We start from the raw sequence: 23004 nt of genomic DNA, 5'->3' as shown, positions 1-23004 counted from the left end.
TCTTACTTACTATAGTAAAGTATATGAAATATCTTGCAGAATTTTCACATTTTCAGGCAAAGCCCTCCCCGAAAGTTAGCAAAGCCCCCCCCGAAAGAAAATCGTAAATACGCCACTGTGTATATATAAAAGAAAGAATTCCGCATGTTATTCTTTTGAATTAAAGTAAATGAAAAGTTGTGGAAATTCCCATTATTACTGTATTTAATAGAAAATTATATTTGACCACTAAACTTTATGCATTAACTCACATAAATTGTAGTGTTTATTCCAGCGTGGTTCTTCTAGTTAATAACTCAATAACTCATTTGTAAAAAGAAACAAAATAATTTCGATGGTGCATATTAAAAATCAAACAATTAGAAATATCAGAAATTTTACCAGATTGAGATTTAAAATTTATTTAGTTTGTACTGTTAAATGTGCGTATATAATTCTTTGATCTGGCACTATTGAACAGCTGACTCCGAAAAAAGAAAACCTGACGAAAAAGTAAACCGAAAGTTGTGCAAGGATGGAGGTGGACGAGTTTAGTTAATGTTTGTATACGAAGTGGCTGTGGTAATTCAATAAGAAGACAGTGTAAGGAAAATATACACATGTATTTGTTTTATTCTGTTATTAAAAGGTTGTAGATTGTAAGGAATTAACAAGATAAAGGCAACAAATATCACTGTTATGAAACATACTTCACGTATAGGTGTTAAGCCTATTGTGAACTAGTAAATTGGTCTGACGTAGGAATTGAATAGCCTTGATCCTTTATGCATGATTACTTTGAACTTTATGAATAGCGTGCTCATATTAGTTCAGTTTTGTCGCATCACGTTTTACAATATTTCGGATTTAGATCCTCAAATGTGATATAAACATTACATCATATTGACGCTTAAAGTTTCTTTCGAATTGTTGATAACCTACTAGGAGGTTTATGTAACAAATGCTAAAGTGAAAAAAATAATATCAGAAAATGTACTAGACGTTACTATCGCTTTAGAAGTCAAAACTTCCAAGTTTAATGTTGAGGCAGCTATATTGTACTATTCTATAAATGTATTTTTTAAAGTTTTAACGGCTGTAATATGAATTTGGTGAGCAGTTTGACATTTTGTTTGGAACAGAGGTTGCAATATTTACATTTAGCACTCGGTTTATAACAATAGTTGAATTATTTAAGAAGTGTTATTGTGAAATGACAACTTTTAGTCTAGTACCCACAGCAATTGTTAAAACATGCAGAATAGATTTGGGAGGTTGTCACTTTAATACATTAATTTTGACGATTGAATGCCGTTGTATACCTAGGATGATCACGTTTAATGTAATTTTCTAAGTTCGAAAAATAAGTATATCCTACTAGGAGATTTCTTTTGAAGTGTTATATTTTGTATGCAGGTTACGAGTCAGGCAATATTTGGAAAATTTATTAATTATTTAAGGAAGTGTGATAATTAAGAGCCTTATTTGATAAGGATCCAAGGGTTAATTTTGCATTAGCATCGCCAGGTAGTGTCATTGTTCGGGCGCAGAAATTAGCATTGTGTTCATAGGTACGAAAAACACGCACTAATCTGTGCAAGGTGATCGCCATAAGCTTGCATCTACTCCGATTCAGGGCAGGACGAAACTTGGGGCCTACTGTGGGGATGCAGTTATATGAGCAGGCACGTTAGGAAGGATAGTAGATAAGCGCGAAAAATTATTACTCATTATTTACTAATACGGTAGTTTGGACCCAAAGTTGAAAGTAGTGCCATATTTCATGTCCGCTTTGGGACGCGAACTCGTAATCAGGGTTGGCAAAAACCATGATTTTTATTGAAAAAACCAAGAAAACACGTATTTATTTTGTTTAAACAATTTTTTATTTTTTGTTTAAATAATTTGCTCTATGTATTTATATCACATATGGACAGAAATAAGCTTGTTATGCCTTGGTGTTAGTATGCAACAATCGGGCTATGCTGGAAGGGGTCACATAAGCTTAAAGCGGAATCCAAACCGCATCTCGGCTTACATCCAAGAGAAATTGTCCTCCATTTGAACTCGAAACCGGGACTGAGCTCCTTCGTGGCTAAGCGGTTAGCGTACGCGCCTCTGGCGTGGGAGACCCGGGTTCGATTCCCGGCGGGAGCTCATGTGGTTCGGATTCCACGTTAATCAGTAGGTCCACGTCTCATATAGCCTCGCTGCTGAAAGGGACGTTAAAGTCAACTCAACCGAAACCGGGGCTAATTGGCCGCAAATGCGATACGTCTGCCGACTCACTCACGAAGGATTCCTGATAAAAATACGTTGGACTGATGTTTACGTATTTGTTAATATAATCGTTAACAGTCATTTCAGAAGGACAAAAAGATAAACAATTGCCCAAGTGGAACCATTATGCAGAATTACATATGGACAATTTCAAAGTACTACAGAGTACAGAAGAACTAATTTAGTTCAAGTCAGTTCACTACGACTTTTATTAGTCCAAGTTAAAGAAATATAATGACTAACTTTGCATATCAGTAAGATAAATGAATAAAGATACGAATTATTTGAGTCCACTTTGGCTCTGACCCATTTATACATAAATAGTTACCAAAGATTCTTGTTATTTCAGTAATTGCCTCTCGTGGGGTTTGTATGACCCCCCTCCCAAAAAAGTACGCCATTTCGATGTATTTTATCAATAGTAAACATTATTAAAACGAAACAATGTTTAGAATTTTCCTTTGATTGCATAACAATAATAACAAACTATAAGAAAAAACACACAAAAGAAACATCTATAAACTAAAAAAAAAAAAGTTGCTTTTGTAATATAATCTCTTTAAGTAATGAATGGGGAATTTAGGTCTGAATATAGTACGAATAATATACGGGAGTGAAACGTGATAACCCACAAATGTGTGTTCATCAATATTTTACGAATAGATACACTTTTACGAACATTTTTCGTTTTTTTTTTTTAATTTTTTTTTTTTTGTTTAAACCAGCCAACCCTGCTGGTGATGCCAATGTAAATTTAGTCCGGCGTCAAACAAGTGAAATATTAAAAACATTGGGAAGTCTACATTATTACCAGGCAGTTGTATGTAGTGGAAGCACGCATCAAATATATAGAACGATTGAGACTAATAACAATTGAATTGATTATATGAACGGAGCAGTTTGGTAATGCAGAAATAGAAAAAACAGAAAATGATTCAATAAAAAAAAAAAAAAAAAAATGAAGTGGGCATAAAAGACATTCCATGTCAATTTTTAACCTGATAATCTCTGATTTTATTCAAACTTGGTTGTCATGAAGTAAGTCTGTCATCTGAGATACGAAGACATTGCAAGTGTCAGCCATTTATATAATATAGTTTTCCATTTTATTATATATATAAAGGAACCTGAAGCGCACATGCAATTACAAAATCACATATAAATCATGCTAGCATTGACGTAGAAGGGTGGAATGAACACCAGATTGTAGCATTTGTATGAGCTTCTATTTGATGTGTCACGTGACTACCTTTTGAAATTTTTCATTTTAAGGTCATTTATTTTTTAAAAATAAAAATTTCAATAGAAACTTACATATTTTAGCATCATGTGTTAGAGGCTTTGTTGTGGAATCATATTTTTATACTGTTATAAAATATGTACTGTATCTAAGACTATATGATAGGAATGTTGCAGTTAGTAAAATTTCGCTACACTTTACAAGGAAAGCTTACACCTTACTTTGCCTCTTCAATAGCAACAACTTCAGTTTCAAGAGCCATAGTTGCTATATGCGTCTCTTCCTTCGAAAGGTAGTAACTACGACCAGTGGGACAACCGGATTTCATGAGGGTGAAGACCTGAGGAACAGACACTTGAAGCTTATATGCAGTCTGTTTTGAAATTAAATGATGGAGATGGACCTGCAATGCGCAGAAACTCAACTTCCACCTCTCTGTTGTCTCTTTCTTACCCAAAACTATACTAAACCATCAGTTAATGTTATTCTCTCGTGTTGGATATTCTTTCACGTCTGTTAGTTTGTTTTTATTTCACGCCTGCTCCTGACATGGTAAAACTATACCAGGCCTCCAACGATATTCTCACACATTCCTATATATCCTTTTCCTTGTGCTAGTTTTAGTCTTTATTTCATTTCTTTTTCTAAGATAGTAAAACTGCATGGCTGTCCACTGGTTGAAAATGACTATCTTTGTCAACAACTTTATCTGACACAGAGATGAAACTGTAGAACTTTTGTGTGTCCGATATTGGTTTTACAGGCAGGAATGTATAACTGCAAGTAGTTTCTTTCTTTCTTTTTTTTCTTTCTTCGTTTTTCATTGAAGAACTGTGTGGAGGCAATGTTTGCCTCACTTCATATAAATAGCTGCGACGATGTGGTTATTTGATCGTTATAATGCCGCTACATATTCCCCATATTGCAAGTCTTTTCACAGTAGCACCAAGATCATTACGTCCTCCTTTCCCATGGGCTGTTGTATAGAAATTCCACTTTACCACAACTCCAAAATCATTAAGATAGTGGTCATGCTGTAGATATTCAGAGTTACATATAATACTTTTCAATTTTATATCATTATGATGTTTGTAGTAAACCAGTATTGAAGAAATACATATTTGCTCATTGTTTCAGTGAAAACTCTGGGCTTCATCTTGTAATACTAACGAATGATTTTCTGTAGAGGCCATACATGCCACAGAGTGAGTCAGAGTTTGGTTCACTTGACATGGAATACCCTATCTTAAGTTTTTCATGCCAAACAAAAAGCGCAGTAAAAACTTCATTCTATACCTAAGTGAAGGACGTGGGTAGTTTCCATGAAGAATACTATCATTTACTGTGTTAATCGGTTTGTAATGTAGATGCCTGTACCATCAAAAGTGAGGAGGAAATTTTGTTATAATTGTACAATATTTTTAAAAAAATATTTGTTAGGTTACTTTTCATTATAGCAGATATGTGTTTACAGGTTCAAATACATCCAGAAAATTCGCAGAATCTTTGATACACTCGGAGTGGTAGGTGCTGGTTACAGGATTAGACTGTGTTCATGTAAGACCCTCCAGGCCATCAGGAGTGGTTTACAATACAAGGCTTCCAAAACGCAACATAAATTTGTAGAAGAGATTTTGAAGCAAACAGAAAACATTGAATTTATTAATGGCTACCGCAAGTAATCCAGGACCTGGTCCTTCGAAGAATAGTAACAACACAAGCAGCGATGATAAGGAAAAGGATGAACAGATGTTCGAATGTAATATCTGCTTAGATACGGCAAGAGATGCAGTTATTAGCATGTGCGGGCACTTATTCTGGTAAGTATCCCTTGAGAATGGTGTATGGTAGGCGTTTCTAGTTGTAGTCTTATGTTTGTGAGAAAGCAAAATTCAGAATCACAGAGTACAAGTATTATTATATTAGTTACTTTGGGAGTAAAGACCAATCTTTAATAAAGATCAATATTTATTTAATGGAAATATTGCCGTGTGTCAAAAATACATCTCCAGTCGTTTGGTTTCGTACTGCTGGATGTTGTAATTTGATTAAATTATTCTGTATTGTATATACTCACGTATACTAACCTAACAAAATCTATTCACCTCAACATTCTGCATTAGTAACTGACTATTTTACACAAGAGGCCTAATCTGTTCCTCTGACTCTTGCACAGACAATTTTATCTGTTCAGTTGTTAGTAGCTGAGGAAAATAATTGATACATGTTTATAATAGTCTGTAAACTCACCTTTGTATTTACTGCGTTCAACATTAGAACAAGTAGTTACAATTGAGGTTCTTATATGATTCGTATGCAACACCGAAGTCATAAATGATGGAATCTACTATTAACGTAAGCTGCGAATCACAACCGAGGCTTAAGCCCACAATGGCTGAGTGGTAGAGCGTTCACCTCTGGTGTATGGAACTCCTGATTCGATCCCAAGTCGCGCTAACTATGTTTTGTAGTGGGTAAGCACTGTGTGCTTGGGTTTTCTCGGGTTCTCCCGTTTCCTCCCAGTCCTTCATTTTGCCATTTCATTCATTCTTATTATCACCACCTTCTTAAATTTATACGGCATAACCATGGAACGTAAAACCAAAAAAAAATCATTTCATTTCACTACCGGGACTTGAATCCGGTTCCGGCACACAGACAGTGATGAGAGATCAAAATGACATGAAATCTTTCTGTTTAACGTCCCACGACCAGGTATCGAACCAGAGACCCACACATCAGAGGTAAGCGCTGTATCACTAAGACAACGTGCCCTCACGGAAATTTATTGAAAATATGAATCTTGCTTTATGTTGTTGAACTATTTTTTGTTAGTTTGTTCACACTTTTCCGAGTTCCTTTTATGATAGGGTGATGCGAATGAAACATCGTCCTAAGTACATGAATGGTGAGGAATGATCCATCCACTGTCCTGACCGTTAGCAATTGTTATAACAAAACCATCATCTGACAGTCAGCGCAGGGAACTTCCGGTTATTTCTTAAACACAGGAAATTGTACACCTGACTATCTAGTTACTTCTGTCTGTTTGCTGAACGTGTGCAGTGTGTGTGACGTTAGGTCCGTGAGTTTAGTCCATCCCTGTATTGTGTTGCTCAAGTGAGTTTCAGCAAAGCAAACATTTCATTTGAGTCCGTGAAATCCGGGCATTTCATTCGCACGAACCTAATAATAGGGTATATTCTACTTTTAATTTTCCTTACGTAAAATCTATTGAGGTGCATGTGTTCAAAAGTCAAGTCCTGCTCGGATTGTAACACTTCGGTTATAATTGAAAGAAAAAAAAAGGTAATTATTCGGATCCGACTTGTCTGACTTTTAAAAGATTCTTTATATATATATATATATATATATATATATATATATATATATATATATATATATATATATATATATATATATATCATCATCATCATCTGTGTATATCTCAGGGGCATAAAGCAAAATTTACAAATTACGTTTCAGTACATGTATTTTTAAATTTTGTCCTCACTGAGTGTCACTGAAAATGTCTTGTTAACTCCTGTAAGATGTTGTCATTTTGAAAATAAAAGCTTAAACTATTCTGATAATCAAGTGAAAATTTTATACTTCAGTTTTGGAGATAACGAGTGGTCAGGTATTAAAAAATGTTATAGTGTTAATACAATATTGATGAGGCCTTTGATGGTACTTCGGTTGAAAACATTTTACAACTATCTCAAGGTCAATTTCCCAAAACATGGATTGGAAGAACTAATTAGTTTTCTTTTCTTGAACTATAAAAGGTCCTTAATTTATAGAAACGTACAGTAACTAACATCAATAATTACAATAAAAATTCCCAACCAAAGTATGGTAGCATTGAATATTTGCTTGAGTTGGTCATATTTATGGTGTTGTTACAACTATTTTCTCAGAAGTTTGTTAATTATAATTGTTATTAGTTTCTGTAGTTATTTAGAATTCAACGACCCTTCATAGGTCAAGGAAAGAAGACAAGGGCCAAACTCTAACTAATTAGTTGTTCAGTCTTCTATTTTGAGAAATTTGGCCAGCAGGTGGTTGTGGAATATTTTGAACCGAAATATCGCCCAAAGGATAAATTGAATTTACACAGTAAAGAGGTAGAAATCCGATTGTTTGTTCTAAAATGTGCATAAAAATGCAAACCTTAACCCACTGATGAGATATTAGTAATTTTCTTTCAGTTGGCCTTGTTTACATCAATGGTTAGAAACCCGACCTAATCGACAAGTGTGTCCTGTGTGTAAAGCTGCAGTTAGTAAAGAGAAGGTTATTCCTTTGTACGGCAGGGGAAGTACTAAGCAAGAAGATCCTAGGTATGGATTGTACTTTTCTTTCCTAAATGCTATCTCTTGGTAATTTTTTTTTTTCTTTCTTTCATTGCTATATTGTTCTGACCAACAGTTATCTTATGGAGAAAAACAAAAGCCTTTCATAAATTATATTTCTTTTCAGTTCTGGAAATTATTAATGTATTTCCTTCATAACATTAATTTATTACTTACAGAGAATGCTCCGAGGGGTTAGTTGTAATTAATATTGTGTACAGAAGTGAAATGTGAGTGTGAAGTTTTATATATTGATGACTAAAGAGAAATATTGGTACTAGAATCAAAGAAAATATCAGGGATTCCAAGGATTACAATACTGCTATGTTGGGGTTATAGGGATATTTAAGCTCTCCAAAACACAACATTCGAGATTTACTTACAGTTTTTTTTTTTTTAAATAGGTCTTCATTGTTGATGGATAGAAACGTATTTAAAGGTGTGAGTACATGAGGACTAGAAATCTAAAATTGAATGCGAAAAAGGGAAATGTGAGTTAAGCATTGGGATATTATAACAACAAAATCTATGAACAATAATAATTATGCATACATGATATACGAGGGGCAATCAATAAGTTCCCGGAATGATATAGTTGTGGCAGTTGTGATGCAACCACAATGAATCTTGTGCAACACAGTCCTTAGGTTGCCTAATTATGAATTCGACAGCTGAGAACACATCTTAACAGGCAGTGTACGAAGTGTAGTTGAATGGAAGAATGTGTGTTGATCAGTCGGAGCAATTTCACAGATCGAGTAACGCGCAAACGTCAAGTTGTTCTGCGAATTGGGGAAAATCTGCTTCGGATCCTTTGATAGTCCTAAAAAACAGTTTAGTATGATCGGATGTTTATCTCTTCGCAAAGCTAAAAAATTGGGCCACTTTTTCCATTTCGCCAGCGTAGAAAAGATCAAAACTAACGCGACGGCTGAACTTCGGAAGATATTTTCGGAAAAAGAAGACTTTCTTCGATGTTTCCAGTAATCGCAGGAGCGGTGGAACGGAGAGAGAGAAAGGGTATGTGTGTGTGTTTGTGTTCCGAAAATGCCAACTTTGAAGGCGATTAAGTAAATGTGTACTTATATTGTGGTAATAAAGAGCTACAACAAAATTCCGGGAACTTTTTGACTGCATATTGTGGTAATAAAGAGCTACAACAAAATTCCGGGAACTTTTTGACTGCATATTGTGGTAATAAAGAGCTACAACAAAATTCCGGGAACTTTTTGACTGCATATTGTGGTAATAAGGAGCTACAACAAAATTCCGGGAACTTTTTGACTGCATATTGTGGTAATAAAGAGCTACAACAAAATTCCGGGAACTTTTTGACTGCATATTGTGGTAATAAAGAGCTACAACAAAATTCCGGGAACTTTTTGACTGCATATTGTGGTAATAAAGAGCTACAACAAAATTCCGGGAACTTTTTGACTGCATATTGTGGTAATAAAGAGCTACAACAAAATTCCGGGAACTTTTTGACTGCATATTGTGGTAATAAAGAGCTACAACAAAATTCCGGGAACTTTTTGACTGCATATTGTGGTAATAAAGAGCTACAACAAAATTCCGGGAACTTTTTGACTGCATATTGTGGTAATAAAGAGCTACAACAAAATTCCGGGAACTTTTTGACTGCATATTGTGGTAATAAAGAGCTACGACAAAATTCCGGGAACTTTTTGACTGCATATTGTGGTGATAAAGAGCTGCAACAAAATTCCGGGAACTTTTTGACTGCCCTTCGTAAAAGACCTTAAGATTAGAATCCTTTCGCAAAGAATGATCATGCAACTAGTAAAAAGTACCCACGCTTGAATACATCTCTAGCTATACTTTTTATAATAATTTAAGGACGCTGGGTCCAGTGGGACTATATTTAAACATAGGTGTCCATGAGATGCTTAGAGAAATGATCTTAATTTTGGGATATCAATAAATATAAATATGATCGGCAGTTACTACTCGTTTATTAATATGAGCCGGTTGTTTCATTAATTTTTTATAAGTTATACCTACTGCCAGTCGTTGCTTTGAACTGTAAAAAAAATTGAATTTTAATGTGGAGCGATGGACAAAATAGTGTTCCTTAATTCTGTACATTTTTGTGTTATTTAATGTGATGTTAAAGACTTATCTTCAAGATGTAAAGAAGAAAGTAGGCAATAATTTTGTAGAAGCCCGGAAGAACAACAACAAATTGTTCGAACTATAGGCACTAATTAAGACTACTTCCTTGGAGTGTTCTCTGTGAGCACTGAAGTTATCTCATGCTGTATTCTATGCGCTTGATTTCAAGCCACAGTTCCTTCAGGATATCACTTCGATCAAATTGGAGGCAGGTATCGTGTTAAGTTATTACTTAAAAATTTTCCTGTAGTTTGGAGGTTGAGAACGATTTCCTCTTAGTTGGTTGCTCCTTTGTTTCAGAAACAAATGTTCGTTGTCAGAGAAAATAATTCATGTTTTTTACAAACCACAAATCCCAACCTCATGTAAGTATAATCTTAATTGTTATAGTCCACGATTTATGTGAACCAATAGTTTCTAATTAACGTTATTTTTTGATTTATTAAAATTGTTCTTTCCAAAAACTCTTATTTATTTATTCAGCTGTCTACACTTCTTAAGATGTTATTCCCATTGTCAGCATATTTCCTTCCAGAAAACTACTATTGCGTGACAAACTATATCACAGTAGATTAGCTTTTCATTTGTCCATAATTTATGCACTTCCATTGATCCTTCAACTTTCTTTAACTTTTATAACTTTTCTTTGGAACTAACAGGTATCTTGTATAGCCAGCAATTTATAATAAATGATGTCTTGCTTTGGAATTCAGGCTTTTTCTTTTCCTCAGCTGATTCGTTTCACTTCACTGATAATAAGTAGATCGAAGAAAACTGACGAAATTTAAATTTTATCTACAAAACCTTGGTGTCTTCTGACTCAACAATCATAAAATCTGTGGCCTTACTTCATTGGACAACTTACTTAGACTGAGAAAATTTTCTTAAATTTTGTCTACTTTGTTTCCTTGCGGGAGGGAATGGGCGATTTTAAAGCAAGATTTTATTAAATACAGATCGCCAGCTTTACAAGGGTTACAGAAAAAGAAAATAGTTGGAAGACCATTGGAAGTGCGTAAGCTATGGAGACAGGAAAATGTATCAACGGTGGTGTAATTTGTCAAGCAAATAAAGGTTTTCTGAAAAAACCTATACTGAAGATGGCGGTGATTATTTACCAAAACGTATACAGTTGAATAAATAAAAGGGCATTTTGGGATAAGTACGATTTTAATAAATATTTAATCTTCATTCTATAGAATCGAGTAGGAATAACATTGTTTTGTGTTTGGCGAGAAGATGGGAAAGCAGGATAGCTAAAAAATTGCAAAATGTGAAGATATTTCTCAATGATAAGGTCAAAAATTTGTTTTTGAAGCAAGGGTAGAGTCAGTACACTGAAAGAAGAGAGCAGGGCGGAGGCACAGAGGCTCAGGGGTAGAGCGTTCACCACTGGTGTGGGATTCCAGATTTGAACCCAGTTCGTGTCAAGTGAGCTTTGTGCTGGACAAACACCGTGTTTGTGGGTTTTCTCGGTGTTCTCCCGTTTCCTCCCACTTTATTCATTCCATTACATTTATTTCTCATCATCATCGTATCTAGCCTATCCGGCATAACCGTGGGATGTGAAACTGAAAGCTTTCATTTTCATGGAAGAAGAGGTATTCATTCTCAACTTCTAGATCACCGACCGAAGAAGATACGGGAACTCGCCGAGCTATGTGCCACATAAGTTTTTTCAGAGTTTATAGAAGTTACAAAACTTCAGGGTTTATCAAGATTATTTTGTATGTTTATTTGGAGTTGGACATTCCCTCCAATACTATTAATATGAAACGTGCCTCAAGAATTTAGTGGGATTCGAATCACATAAGCCAACACCGGGAATTGAACCAATGTGTTCCGCTTTTAAAGCCAACCATTTAAGATACCCTTTTAGCAGCGCGGAACCCTTTTTAATTTGTGTCGATATTTTCGGACTTAAAGTGAAAGTCTCGATATTTAGAGTAAAAATGGGATGAGATAGTTTGAGTATGCGTTCGCTTTTCGTAGTCGGAGTACCTTTAGTAATAATATTTGTTTGTGATATGTTAAAGTGGCTGTTTTATATCCAAGCAGCTAGTGGCGTATATTGTTCATTGGTAGTTATTTACCTAATTCCACAAGAGTAGAATCTCAAATTATCAACACGATAACTTTATTAGTAGAGAAACTTTCATTACGTAATCTTTAATTGATTTGAATTCTTTTTTATACTTGTCATCCTCGCTGGTGTTGTGGCTAGCGCGCGCCATCGGTGCACGAGGTCCCGGATGTGATGCCTGGTAGGAGAGCTTTGAAATTTGAACTCATTATAGTAGTTCGGATTCCATTTTAAACTGTAGAAGCATGTCACATTCAGCCTCGGTACTGAAATGGGACGCTAATGTGTAACCAACCGAGAAATATTTCTTTTTTACACTTGTATTTTAGTACTTACGTAAATTAATATTATTTTTCAGAAACAAAATTCCTCCACGACCACCTGGTCAGCGAACTGAACCGGAAAACAATGGGGTAAGTGTGAATGTTCAGATTATCAAAGCAATTCATGTAAACTGAATAATTTGCTCTTTTGGGGGCGTATACAGGCAGTGGATAAAATAATATTGACCGATTCAATGATTCTTTTTGTTTTCCCTGTGTATTAATAATCTGTAGATTTGAATACTTACTGTTTTGTATTGAGCTATCATGTTTGACTTGGCATACCTGAAAAGAGAATCTATTACATTGATACTTGGTGTTTCTTGCATCCTGACAGGGTGTAAAATAGTGTTAATGGGAAAATAACATCTGCGAAGTGCAATACTGGCATAAGGGTCTGTTTAATTGTTAAGTGTACTGTTTTATACTTAACAGAAACTATGTTTGAGAGTACACTATGACCGTTAAATTTAATATTTTGTTCCTGCTTAAGTGGTAGAACAAGATGAGGTGACTAGAACCTCCCCCTCCCCCCATAGTTTCCCAAGGGCTTGGGCAGAACCCTCCGTATTGATTATTCTTCTCACAAATTTACCATTCTGTAGTTTGATTGTACTGTTTTCAATGCAAAATTATGGCTTCAAATATTCCCATGCGCGCAACCTGCGCCATAAAACCCGGCTCGAGGCACCTGGTTAGGATCAGAGGTAAAATAGACATTTTAAGTGGAAGGTGCTTCCATATTTATTTGGAATACGTGTCGCGTTAAATACATTGTACAGAGATGAAACCAATAGTTTAAAGCAAAGTGTGGTTTTGGAGGTTTTTGAATATCATTTCCCTAGAAAATAATAATAATAATAATAATAAACCAATTGCAATTTTGCATTGCACAATTAATAAATATTTGTTATTACTTTCAGGGTTTTCCAGGCTTTGGATTTGGCGACGGCGGTTTCCATATGTCTTTTGGCATAGGTGCCTTTCCATTTGGCTTTTTTACGTCTACTTTCAATTTTGGAGACTCAAGGCCTAGTGCGGGTAAGATTTCGCTTTAAAAAAAATAATAAATCCTATTTTCATGTTATAAAACTGGCATATGCAGGCTTTGAAAACATTTAGAAGTGACTCAATGCAAGATACAGAAATTCTGTGTAAATCCAAATCATAGATTGAAAGAAGTACATATCATTCCATGTACGCACGAAACATGTCCTAATTGAACACAGCTATAAGTATAATGTAACCCACTTGAAGAGCTATCTTATCAGTAAGCTCAAAAAATACTTCCAGTTCTGTATCCTGTAGTTTAGGTTCATGAAAATGTGTAACAGGAAGCACCATTTAACATAGACCATGAACACTTTTTGTTACGTATCTCGGGTTTTGAGGGAAAAAATGGCACAATAGTTCAATGCCACAGTTAAGTTAATACAGCTATATCGATAGAAGTTTCATGGGCATATTAAAGCCATAATGTATTATAGTGCACTGGGATCGCGGGTTCGATTCTCGGTAGAAGAGTATTTAAACGGAATACAATGGTTTAGATTCCACTTTAAATTGTAAATCCACTTCTTGCGTAGCCTCAATGCAGAAAAGGGTCACTTAAACGTCAATAAAGAAAACGTAACAAACAATAAAAGAAAACCTCATAAGGAAATCGATTATTAGTATAACAAATTATAAGTTTGGTATGTTCATGAAGCTTCCATCAGGGTGTTTATCGGTCACGAAATTAGTAAACAGTCATGAAAGTCAAGAAATTTAGCTTTTAGGTCACATTTTTTTTTATCTGTACAAATAGAGATTGGAAAATTTTGTTCTATAAAACGTCAAAATTCACCACCAAAAATGTCCAGAATCGGCTTTAGACGGAGGCCTAATTCGCTCTTTGAGATTGTTCCTTAGCTGGCATCATTGAGCAGTGGCAATGCAAATAGCATCGCATCGTCGAAACTACCTACGCATCTAACCAGTTTATTCAACTGCTGCGAAAGGTTAACTAATAAAAGTGTAAACAAATTATTGGTTAAGAAAAGATCACGAAAAAGTCAAGAAATTTCATTTTGGAATTTTAGTAGACAGCCTGCATTGATACAACTGCATTAACTAAATGTTTACAGTGTGTTTCTGCCTTTTTTTTTTAAAGAATGAATAAGAGAGATACATAATGGAAAGTGTGTATAGCCCATATTAAATAGAAGCTCTTAATCCATTCTAGCTGTATCCACTCCTGCTTCCTCTTAAACGTTGGATTTTTTTTTTCACAGACAGCTGTCAGCATTAACAAAACATAGTAAAAGTTAAAATTGTGCTTATGTAAGCATCAAAATTGGGTCATTTCATGTCACAGGGACCAATTCCAAAAGATGGGTCCCGGTCAGCCGTTTCCGAAGTTTGGTGGGAAGGTTCTGTATTATCTTTTATAGTCATATGCCAAATTTCAGTAGAATATTTTATTTAGTTGCATTGATGTGACCTTTCCAAGAGAGGCCACTCATTTTCACTTCGTGTGTGAAGGTCCAAAAGTGTTAAGTTTGCCCAGAGTTTTTGAAAAGTGTAGTAAACATAAAGACCTATTCTTTTGCACTGTTGAACAACTTTTGACGCTCATTCACAATATGTTACTAATTAGCCGTTTAAGCATCTCAGTATAGATACAACTCTTGAAATTTGACAATCAAAATACGTATATGTAGCCATTTTAAAAGCGGATGATCACGAGTGATCAAGAGTGGATAACCTACAACAACAGTGAAAAAAAAAAAAAAAAAAAAAAAAAGAAAAGAAAAGAAGAGAAAAGAAAAAAAGAAAGAAAAAAGATTATGGTCGAAGCGAGGAGCAGCTCCACAGTCTGAGGCAGAGCTCACACTGGCGCCTAGGAAGATTACTCTGTACATTTGCAGGAATTGGGAAGGTATTAAATATGAGGCGTGTCCGGGAAGTAAATACTGTTTAAAAAAATGAATACTAAAACAGGTTTGTTCAAGTCAAATGTATTTTTACATAAAAGAGCACACCTTGAACTATTTTTCGATGCAATTTCCACCAATGTTCAAACACTTGTCAGAGCGGGTGACCAACTTGTACAAACCTTCCTCAACGAAACATTCAGTTATGACAGGTGGTTGAACATTGGTGGAAACTGTGTCGAAAAATAGTTTAAGGAGTACTCTTTCATGTAAAAATAAATTTTGCTTGAACAAACCTTTATTATTATTATTATTATTATTATTATTATTATTATTATTATTATTATTATTATTATTATTATTATTATTATTATTATTATTATTTTCAAAACGGTACTTAATTTCCGGACTCGCCTTGTATCAAGAGCTGTTGCCGCCGCCGAGCAGAACGATAGACACGGACCTGTATTGTCGACAATTAACACGAGTACGCCTAGCAGTTAAGAAAATAACAGCGGACCTGGTAACAGAAAGGGTGTCGGTATACTGTGCTGACAACGCCAGATCGCATACACACTTAACGACTTGTCAGAAATTTAGACAGCTTAGTTGATAGGTTTCAATGCATCCACCGTATAGCCTAGACGTTAGACTATAAATTGTTTTGATCTCTGAAGAACACCCTGAATGATATTAAGTTAGTTTCATAAGAGGCCTATGAACACCAAGTGTCACAATTATTTGACCAGAAACCACACAAGTTCTATAGCGACGGTATTATGGATTGCGGAAAAATGGCAGATCATCGTACAAAATGGTGCATATGTGGTTTAATGATGATATTTTCACATCACAATAAATATATTCTCAATTTTGACCTCCATACTTTTTAGACAGCCTGATAATTTCCTAGGTTGTGCGTAGTTTACTGTAACAATTGAATAGAATTGAATTGAATTTTATTGGGTTCAATAACCATTTACATTGTCTGATTGTCATATGGTATAGAACACGTCAATGATGTGATTATACAAATATATATTCGCATTATACTAAAAATATAACTACTTTTACAATATTACGTAGATGATACAAAAACATGATAAAATATTGTGGTTTCATTATACAGAAGATATGTCTAAATTTTGAGATACGTTTTTCAAAATAGAAAAATATATACAAAAATTACATTTACGATTAGCAGAACCTAGATCAATTTGCAAGTCTTCCTCCACACTGTAAAAGCGGTGATTTAGCAACAGAGTACTTACTGACTTTTGAAACTTTCATGTTTGGTAAGAGATTTAATTTGATTAGGCAGAGAGTTCAAGAGTTGCAATCTTTGTGTACAATTGTTTCCGAAAACGAAGTGGTATTTTGAAGAGGAACTTGGAGATGTGATTTCGTTCTCGTATTATATCCATGCTTATCTGAGTTCTTTTTGTACAGTTCTTGATTCTTGTGGACCAAAAGTAATGTTTCGTATATACAGGGTGGCCCAAAAGTAGGTATACCCCAGTGCATTAATCGAGCATAATATTCTAGGTTAAAGTTTATTTGCTTCGGCTGTTCCGAGCTTAAGATCTAAGTAAAAACACATTAAAACAAATAATAAAGAAACTAAGTCTACCTGATGGATAACAATAAGAAATGATATAAAAAGCAATGAGTTGATAGGACTGTACACCTATTTTTGGGCAACCCTGTATAATACATTGAAGGAAGTGGAAGAATATTTAGGGCTTTGAATAGCGTTCTGCAAGAAGTATAATATGAAATATTGGTGATTATTCTTATCACTTTCTTTTGGAGTATAAAAAATTCAGTGGATGAACTCAAAAGGCTATTCCATATCTGATTTTGCTGTGGAACAGTGCATGGTAAGCTGTTAGTACTGCTTTTATGCTTAAAATGGGAACAAGTGACCTTATTAGGAATATCCAGAGGATAATTCATGAGATAATTATGCAATATGTACATTTATTTTATACATAATATGAACATTTATTTCTTTCCTTTCAGCTCCCCGAGGAACAGCACAGTTCGAAGAAGAGCAGTTCCTGTCCAAAGTATTCTTGTGGGTAGCGATACTTTTCATATGCTGGCTTCTGATGGCATAGTAGTGCTTAACTTGGATATTCAATTGAAAGCGAATAAATATATATATATGCTTTTGCTCGGCACGTGATGTCAATGTTATCAAATGAAAATATGTAAAGCTCATATCTCGGTTTATATATATATATATTTGTTTTTAAAAAAATGTGTATTTGTATTTACCAAGTTTAAATACGTAATAAAAAGAAACTTTTATATATCGAAGCGTGGATGTATAGAGTGTACAGCAAACTTTTTATTCGTATTATTATTATTATTTATGGTTAGTTTTGCTTTCTTCCAAAGTGGCGTTTTTTAAAATGCTGATTGAGTATACTACCTTGATCAAAAAGTTCCCGGAATTTACTCACAAAATTAAAAAATACAAGTTTATTCCTGAAAATTGATGTCCCCTTCGAAGTAATCCTCATCGACTGCAACTCACTTATGCCAGCGCTTGATCCAGTACTCAAACCATTTGGGATACTCGATTTTCAGTATGTCAATCAGAGCCGTCTTTGATTTTCGTATTATCTCCTCTCGGCTGCTAAAACGCGTTCTCTGTAATGGTTTCATGAGTCGGACTGGTCTATCGCGGATAAAGATAGCATTGTGCGACGCTGCATTGTCATGGTGCAAAATCCACGAGTTGTTTGTCTCGAGATCATTTCCTTTTAGGCGAATTGCTTCACGCAAACGCTTCATAACGCTCAAATAATACTCCTTGCTGACTGTCTGACTTTTTGGCAGAAATTCATGATGTACAACACCGTTGTAATCTATGAAAACCGTGATCATCATCTTTTTTCGACTGAAAACGCCGTTTTTTTTTTCGGCCTTGACTCATTGGGTGCTCGCCACTTGTCCGTAAGTGGATTTTTTTTTTTTTTTTTTTTTTTTTTTTTTTTTTTTTAAGCATCATTTCCAAAATACTTTTCCAATATTTTCAAGGTTTCTGCATCGTTGAATTCGTTTTTAACGTAAAATTTAATACACATTTGTTGCTAAATTAACTCCATTGCAAAAATCGAAACATGCACCCAAACAGATGTATTCAACACCGCGTCACTTTCACAAATGGCAAAGTAGGATGTTCAAATTGGGAGGGAATATCGCTGACAGTTTTTGTAACAACCCACAAGAAAAGAAAGTAAAATTAGGTGACTGAGAGCACCACAAGATGGTGATTCCGGAAACTTTTTGATCAAGGTAGTATTCTTTAAAGTTATGTCCATTAACTTTTTCGTTTGTTCAAAGGGGAATAACTTTGTGTTATTTTGTGAAAAATTTGGTATTCCATGCTTCTTGACGTTACTCCCTTTTTCTTCTTTTTTTAGCGAAGTATTGTTGTAGTAGCTGACTCTCTTGACCAATATATTCCCTTTAAATCAGTGCTTCTCAATCTCTCTCTCTCTCTGATACAATTGTATTCTTGATCCAGATTATTTTATAAAAATTTCCCCAAATGAGTTTTTTCTTTCTTTTTTTATATAATATTTTGAACTTGTTTTAATTTTGGAAAAAGAAAGATATCTCAAGTAATTTCATTGAAATAAATAGGATTTTCTAGTCAAAATTTTAAGCCTTATTTTGGGGTTGAAACATGATGAATCTTAAGGCTTTTTATGGGAGGACTATATTCCAATGCTTGACGCAGCAGCTTACTGAAGTCTTGTTACCGAGCTTAAACAGTTCCAGACGTTTGTTTATCTTGTTTTACTTGTGTAACTTCTGTAAGATCGTGCGCGCGTTTTCATTTAGAGGTGCTTGTACCGCAGGTTGAGAAACACTACTTTAAATTTACTTCGTTCCATTTACATGCAGGAACAGGGAGGAGAAAGATCTAAAAGTATTTTAGTTACACATTATTTGTAATATTTGCGTACGAAAATACTTGTATTATATATATAAATATATATAATGTATATTGGGTGCACGTGAGAGTGAGTGATGAATACATTTGTAAGTATTCCTTCTATATATATATATATTGTGTGTGTATGAAGAATGTACATACATTCAGGTTAAATTATCTGATTGTGACCGGAAGAAAGGAGTTTTTAATTGTAATAGAAAATAATCTTTATCCAAGAGTCAATGGTGTAATTAGAATACTATTTAGCTAAGACTGACAACTAGTAATAGTAGTCGTTCGTTTCTGTCTGTTTTTACGGTCGTCTTCTCTCATTTAAATGTTACTGAGTAAATTGTATGGCTCAACAGAGAACTAATAAAAAGCTGGGAAGGGATGTTAACGTAGCTATCATTATTTAATACCTTTCTGCTCCTTCAATACCTTTAAGTAATGTGTGGCAGTCGTAAAACGAATCAAGGATCATGAGTCATAAATTTGTAAACACTAAAGTTAATATATATCTAGCCTTACCATAAATACTGTTCTAAATTTTGAGGATGGCTGTACTTCCGCTCGTATAAGTGAGCGATGTGAAGAGCGGTATCGTTAAACATGAATCATTGCTAAATGAACTGAAGAAGTGTAAAGGTGTCAGTTATAAGTGTTCAAGATGGAATGGGGCGAGTATGAAAATCGTGTGGCCATGATAGCGTTGCACAAGGTAGGCAAATCACCAGGAGAGATTTTCAAAACTCTCCAGAAGCTGCAAATTAGTAAAAAATTCGTTTACCGCACTATCCAGCGCTTTGTTGAGACTGCAACTGTGAAAGATCGCCCGCGGCAAGGAAGACCACGGACAGTACGAACACCGAAACTTGTGAAAGCAGTGGCAGCGGGTGTCACACGAAAATCAGAAAGATATCGAAAATGTCTATATCTTGCACGTCAAGCAGTGACCTGGGACTTCGTGCTTTCAAACAATACAAAGGATATCTCCTGACAAAATGAACTGAAGTGGTAGAGGAAAAGCAAAGCACTTACACGCTATAGCAGCAAATAGGCACCGTCGAATCCTTTTTACTGATGAAAAGATTTTCATTGTTGAGGAGACTTCCAATGCCCGAAATGATGATATATGCCACATCCTCTAGCTGATTGAAAGGCTTCAAGGATCCAGAGCGATCAGCATCCTGCCTTAGTCATGGTGTGGTGGGTGCGAGCTACGAGGGCACAGCAGAGCTCCGTTTCTGCGAAAAAATAGTCAAAACAAGCAGCCAAGTGTACCAGAGACAGTGCTTGAGAGGCTAGTCAAGAATCTCAACACCCTCTTCCATGGACAGAACTGGAACTTCCAGCAGGACTCAGCCCCAGTACACAAGGTACTGACAACCCAGCAGTGGTTGGAAGCAAATGTTCTGGACTTAATTTCCACTTCAGATTGGCTTTCTACAAGCCTAGACCTAAACGCTTTGGAGTACGAATTGTGGTCCAAGCTTCAGGAAATGGCTTGCAGGAAGAGACATCGTTCTTATTGTAAGTTTAAAGCGGTCTCTTCGGAAGGCAGCTACAAGTTTTCCCGTGTTGCGTAGTGCAATTGGTGAGTGGCCACAGACTTAGGGACTGTGTGCATGCTAATGGTGCCCATTTTGAATAATAATTTGTGATTTTGGTTCGTAATACATCCATGTAACTCATGTTATTAGGATATTAAAATATCTCGAACCAAATTGCGATTACAGCGCTATCTAGTAGGGTAATGGAAGAGTAGTTCAAGTAAAATTTGCATATTTTCGGTCGCAGAAGCCGAATCTGCAATAAAAATAGTGGATTTCCGTTTAAAATTAAATTAAACCATGGAGTGAGTTGCGGAGAGTTTCATATGTAGCCCACATAAATTAATACGCGCACAAGTCGGGAACTTAATATTCCGCAACCAACTGTCAGAAAGATTTTGCGAATCTGATTGCGACTGAAACCATACCACATACAGTTACCGGAAATGTTAACAATGGGACGATTTTTTCAAACGATATTTGTAATTCAATGCAAATTTGGAGGAGGTAATTTCATTTAATTTAAAAACCATTACAATAATTAAAAATGGCATTAAAACTATACTAAATATTTTCTTTAGTTGACTAGGGAACTTAACTTCCTTAGTTTTCATGCATGTTGACTGCATGTGACATTTCAAAGCATACGTGTAATACAGCAACAATCATGTAAGTTATTAAAAAAAAAAAAAAAAAAAAAAATCTAATGCAAATGCATACAAGAAACTGGTCGACACATACAAGGTGCTTCAGCTATTCCTTATAATCAATATGCTTCTTATTGTTTTATTTATTTTTTGATTGGATAGTTGAAGCCTAACAAATAATAATTACAAGACTTGATATAAGTTGGATGCAACTTCTGTAATGTATTTGAGAGCAACTTGAAAAAACCAAGTGAAGACGAAGAATGGAGGCAGATATTAAGGCCATTTGTTCTATATTATTTTCATTTGTAAATCCACGAGCTGCAACTTTCCCATTCAATAGCCACTCACGTGACAACGTTAGGTCAACTTGTCTCTAGCTCGCTGTGCAGTGATAGTAGATGACTCGCCACACGACGTGCTCTCAACTCTAGTGATTGCTATATATCTTAAACAGAGACTTTTTTTTTTTTTAAACACCCGTCCCATTTACGAAATCCCGAAGGTATTTTGCGAACGAGTTTGTAACCATAGGTGATTCCTGGTCAGCACGACGTTTATCTGATTTCAGTAAATATAGTTTGGAAAACTTTCTATATCTTGGTCTGAAAAACCTAGAAAAGTAACGGGATTTTATTTCTTCAAAATAGTATACACAGTGATGCGTGTAGTCGAAACACCGATCTTTGAAACAAGATTAGTCTGCATATTTAAAAAGGTCAGAAAAATACTTTAATAAATTGGCAGTTTTCTCTTAAACTGATTGAATTCGTTATACATTTTTTTTTAAAACTGTTTTCCGGACAATTTCTCAAAATAAGATCAGTTTAGCACATATACACCTTATTTTGTTGGTATGTCAACTTTTCCGTACGCATCTTAACTGTTACAATGAAGAGTGTAAATTCAATTCATGTTGGGATTTGTTTGAAGTTAAGAAGATAATTGTTTATACGCAACAAGCAAAGCGTTACAGCTAACGAACAGAAGATAGTGATTGCAAGGAAAAGAAACAAATGAATTATGATTATTAAAATTATTTTATTCACCAATTCAAAATAATACGTTGTTGTTGTTATAAGAATGGCATCTTCCTTGACCAATATTTGTACTTGACTGCACCATTCCAATTTTTTTTTCTTTTCTTTTCCAAAAGTGAACAGCAGGTCCCCTTTTTACACATTCCCGTAATCTCTTAACAATAGGAAGCACAGTAAGCATAAGCATGTATGCATGAGTGCATCATACTTGTGTTTCTAAGTGCCATGGGATAATGTAAATACGGTTACAGATAATACCGGTAATAATAATAATAATAATAAAAATAGGAATTATAGTTGTTCGAAAGTACATAGCATGCATTACAATTGAAGTACTGGACATATCTGACAAATGATTACTGAAAAATCACAAGTATGGTTTTATCACAGATTGCAGCTTAATGGAGCAGTTGATGCTTTCCATTGATAACGTCAAACTAAACCAAAAACCACGTCAAGTGCAGGTACTGTCCTATACATACACACATATAGGTTATACAC

The 23004-nt window shown here is 35.0% G+C and overlaps 1 protein-coding gene across 1 annotated transcript; it reads left to right on the top strand.

The window, feature by feature from the left end:
* The first annotated feature begins 429 nt into the window (after positions 1 to 429).
* Positions 430 to 18303, top strand: LOC145694489 (E3 ubiquitin-protein ligase RNF185-like). The gene is made up of 6 exons (XM_081770787.1): positions 430 to 582; positions 4974 to 5319; positions 7711 to 7842; positions 12432 to 12486; positions 13320 to 13437; positions 17334 to 18303. The coding sequence occupies exons 2-6, from the start codon at positions 5165 to 5167 to the stop codon at positions 17429 to 17431; spliced, it is 558 nt and encodes a 185-aa protein (XP_081626913.1). The 5' UTR covers positions 430 to 582; positions 4974 to 5164; the 3' UTR covers positions 17432 to 18303.
* Positions 18304 to 23004: the final 4701 nt, after the last annotated feature.

Source organism: Thermobia domestica, chromosome 9 (genome assembly GCF_964235325.1).
Source record: "Thermobia domestica chromosome 9, izTheDome1.hap1.1, whole genome shotgun sequence".
Taxonomy (NCBI): Eukaryota; Metazoa; Arthropoda; class Insecta; order Zygentoma; family Lepismatidae; genus Thermobia; species Thermobia domestica.
This window is presented reverse-complemented; position numbering and strand designations above follow the sequence as displayed.

What these genes read in the sequence shown, in the direction of transcription:
- LOC145694489 (XM_081770787.1), top strand. Translation starts at nt 5,165, where the DNA reads ATGGCTACCGCAAGTAATCCAGGACCTGGTCCTTCGAAGAATAGTAAC. An exon ending in ATGTGCGGGCACTTATTCTG is followed by an intron (nt 5,320 to 7,710) that starts GTAAGTATCCCT and finishes ATTTTCTTTCAG; the next exon opens with TTGGCCTTGTTTACATCAAT. An exon ending in CTGAACCGGAAAACAATGGG is followed by an intron (nt 12,487 to 13,319) that starts GTAAGTGTGAAT and finishes TATTACTTTCAG; the next exon opens with GGTTTTCCAGGCTTTGGATT.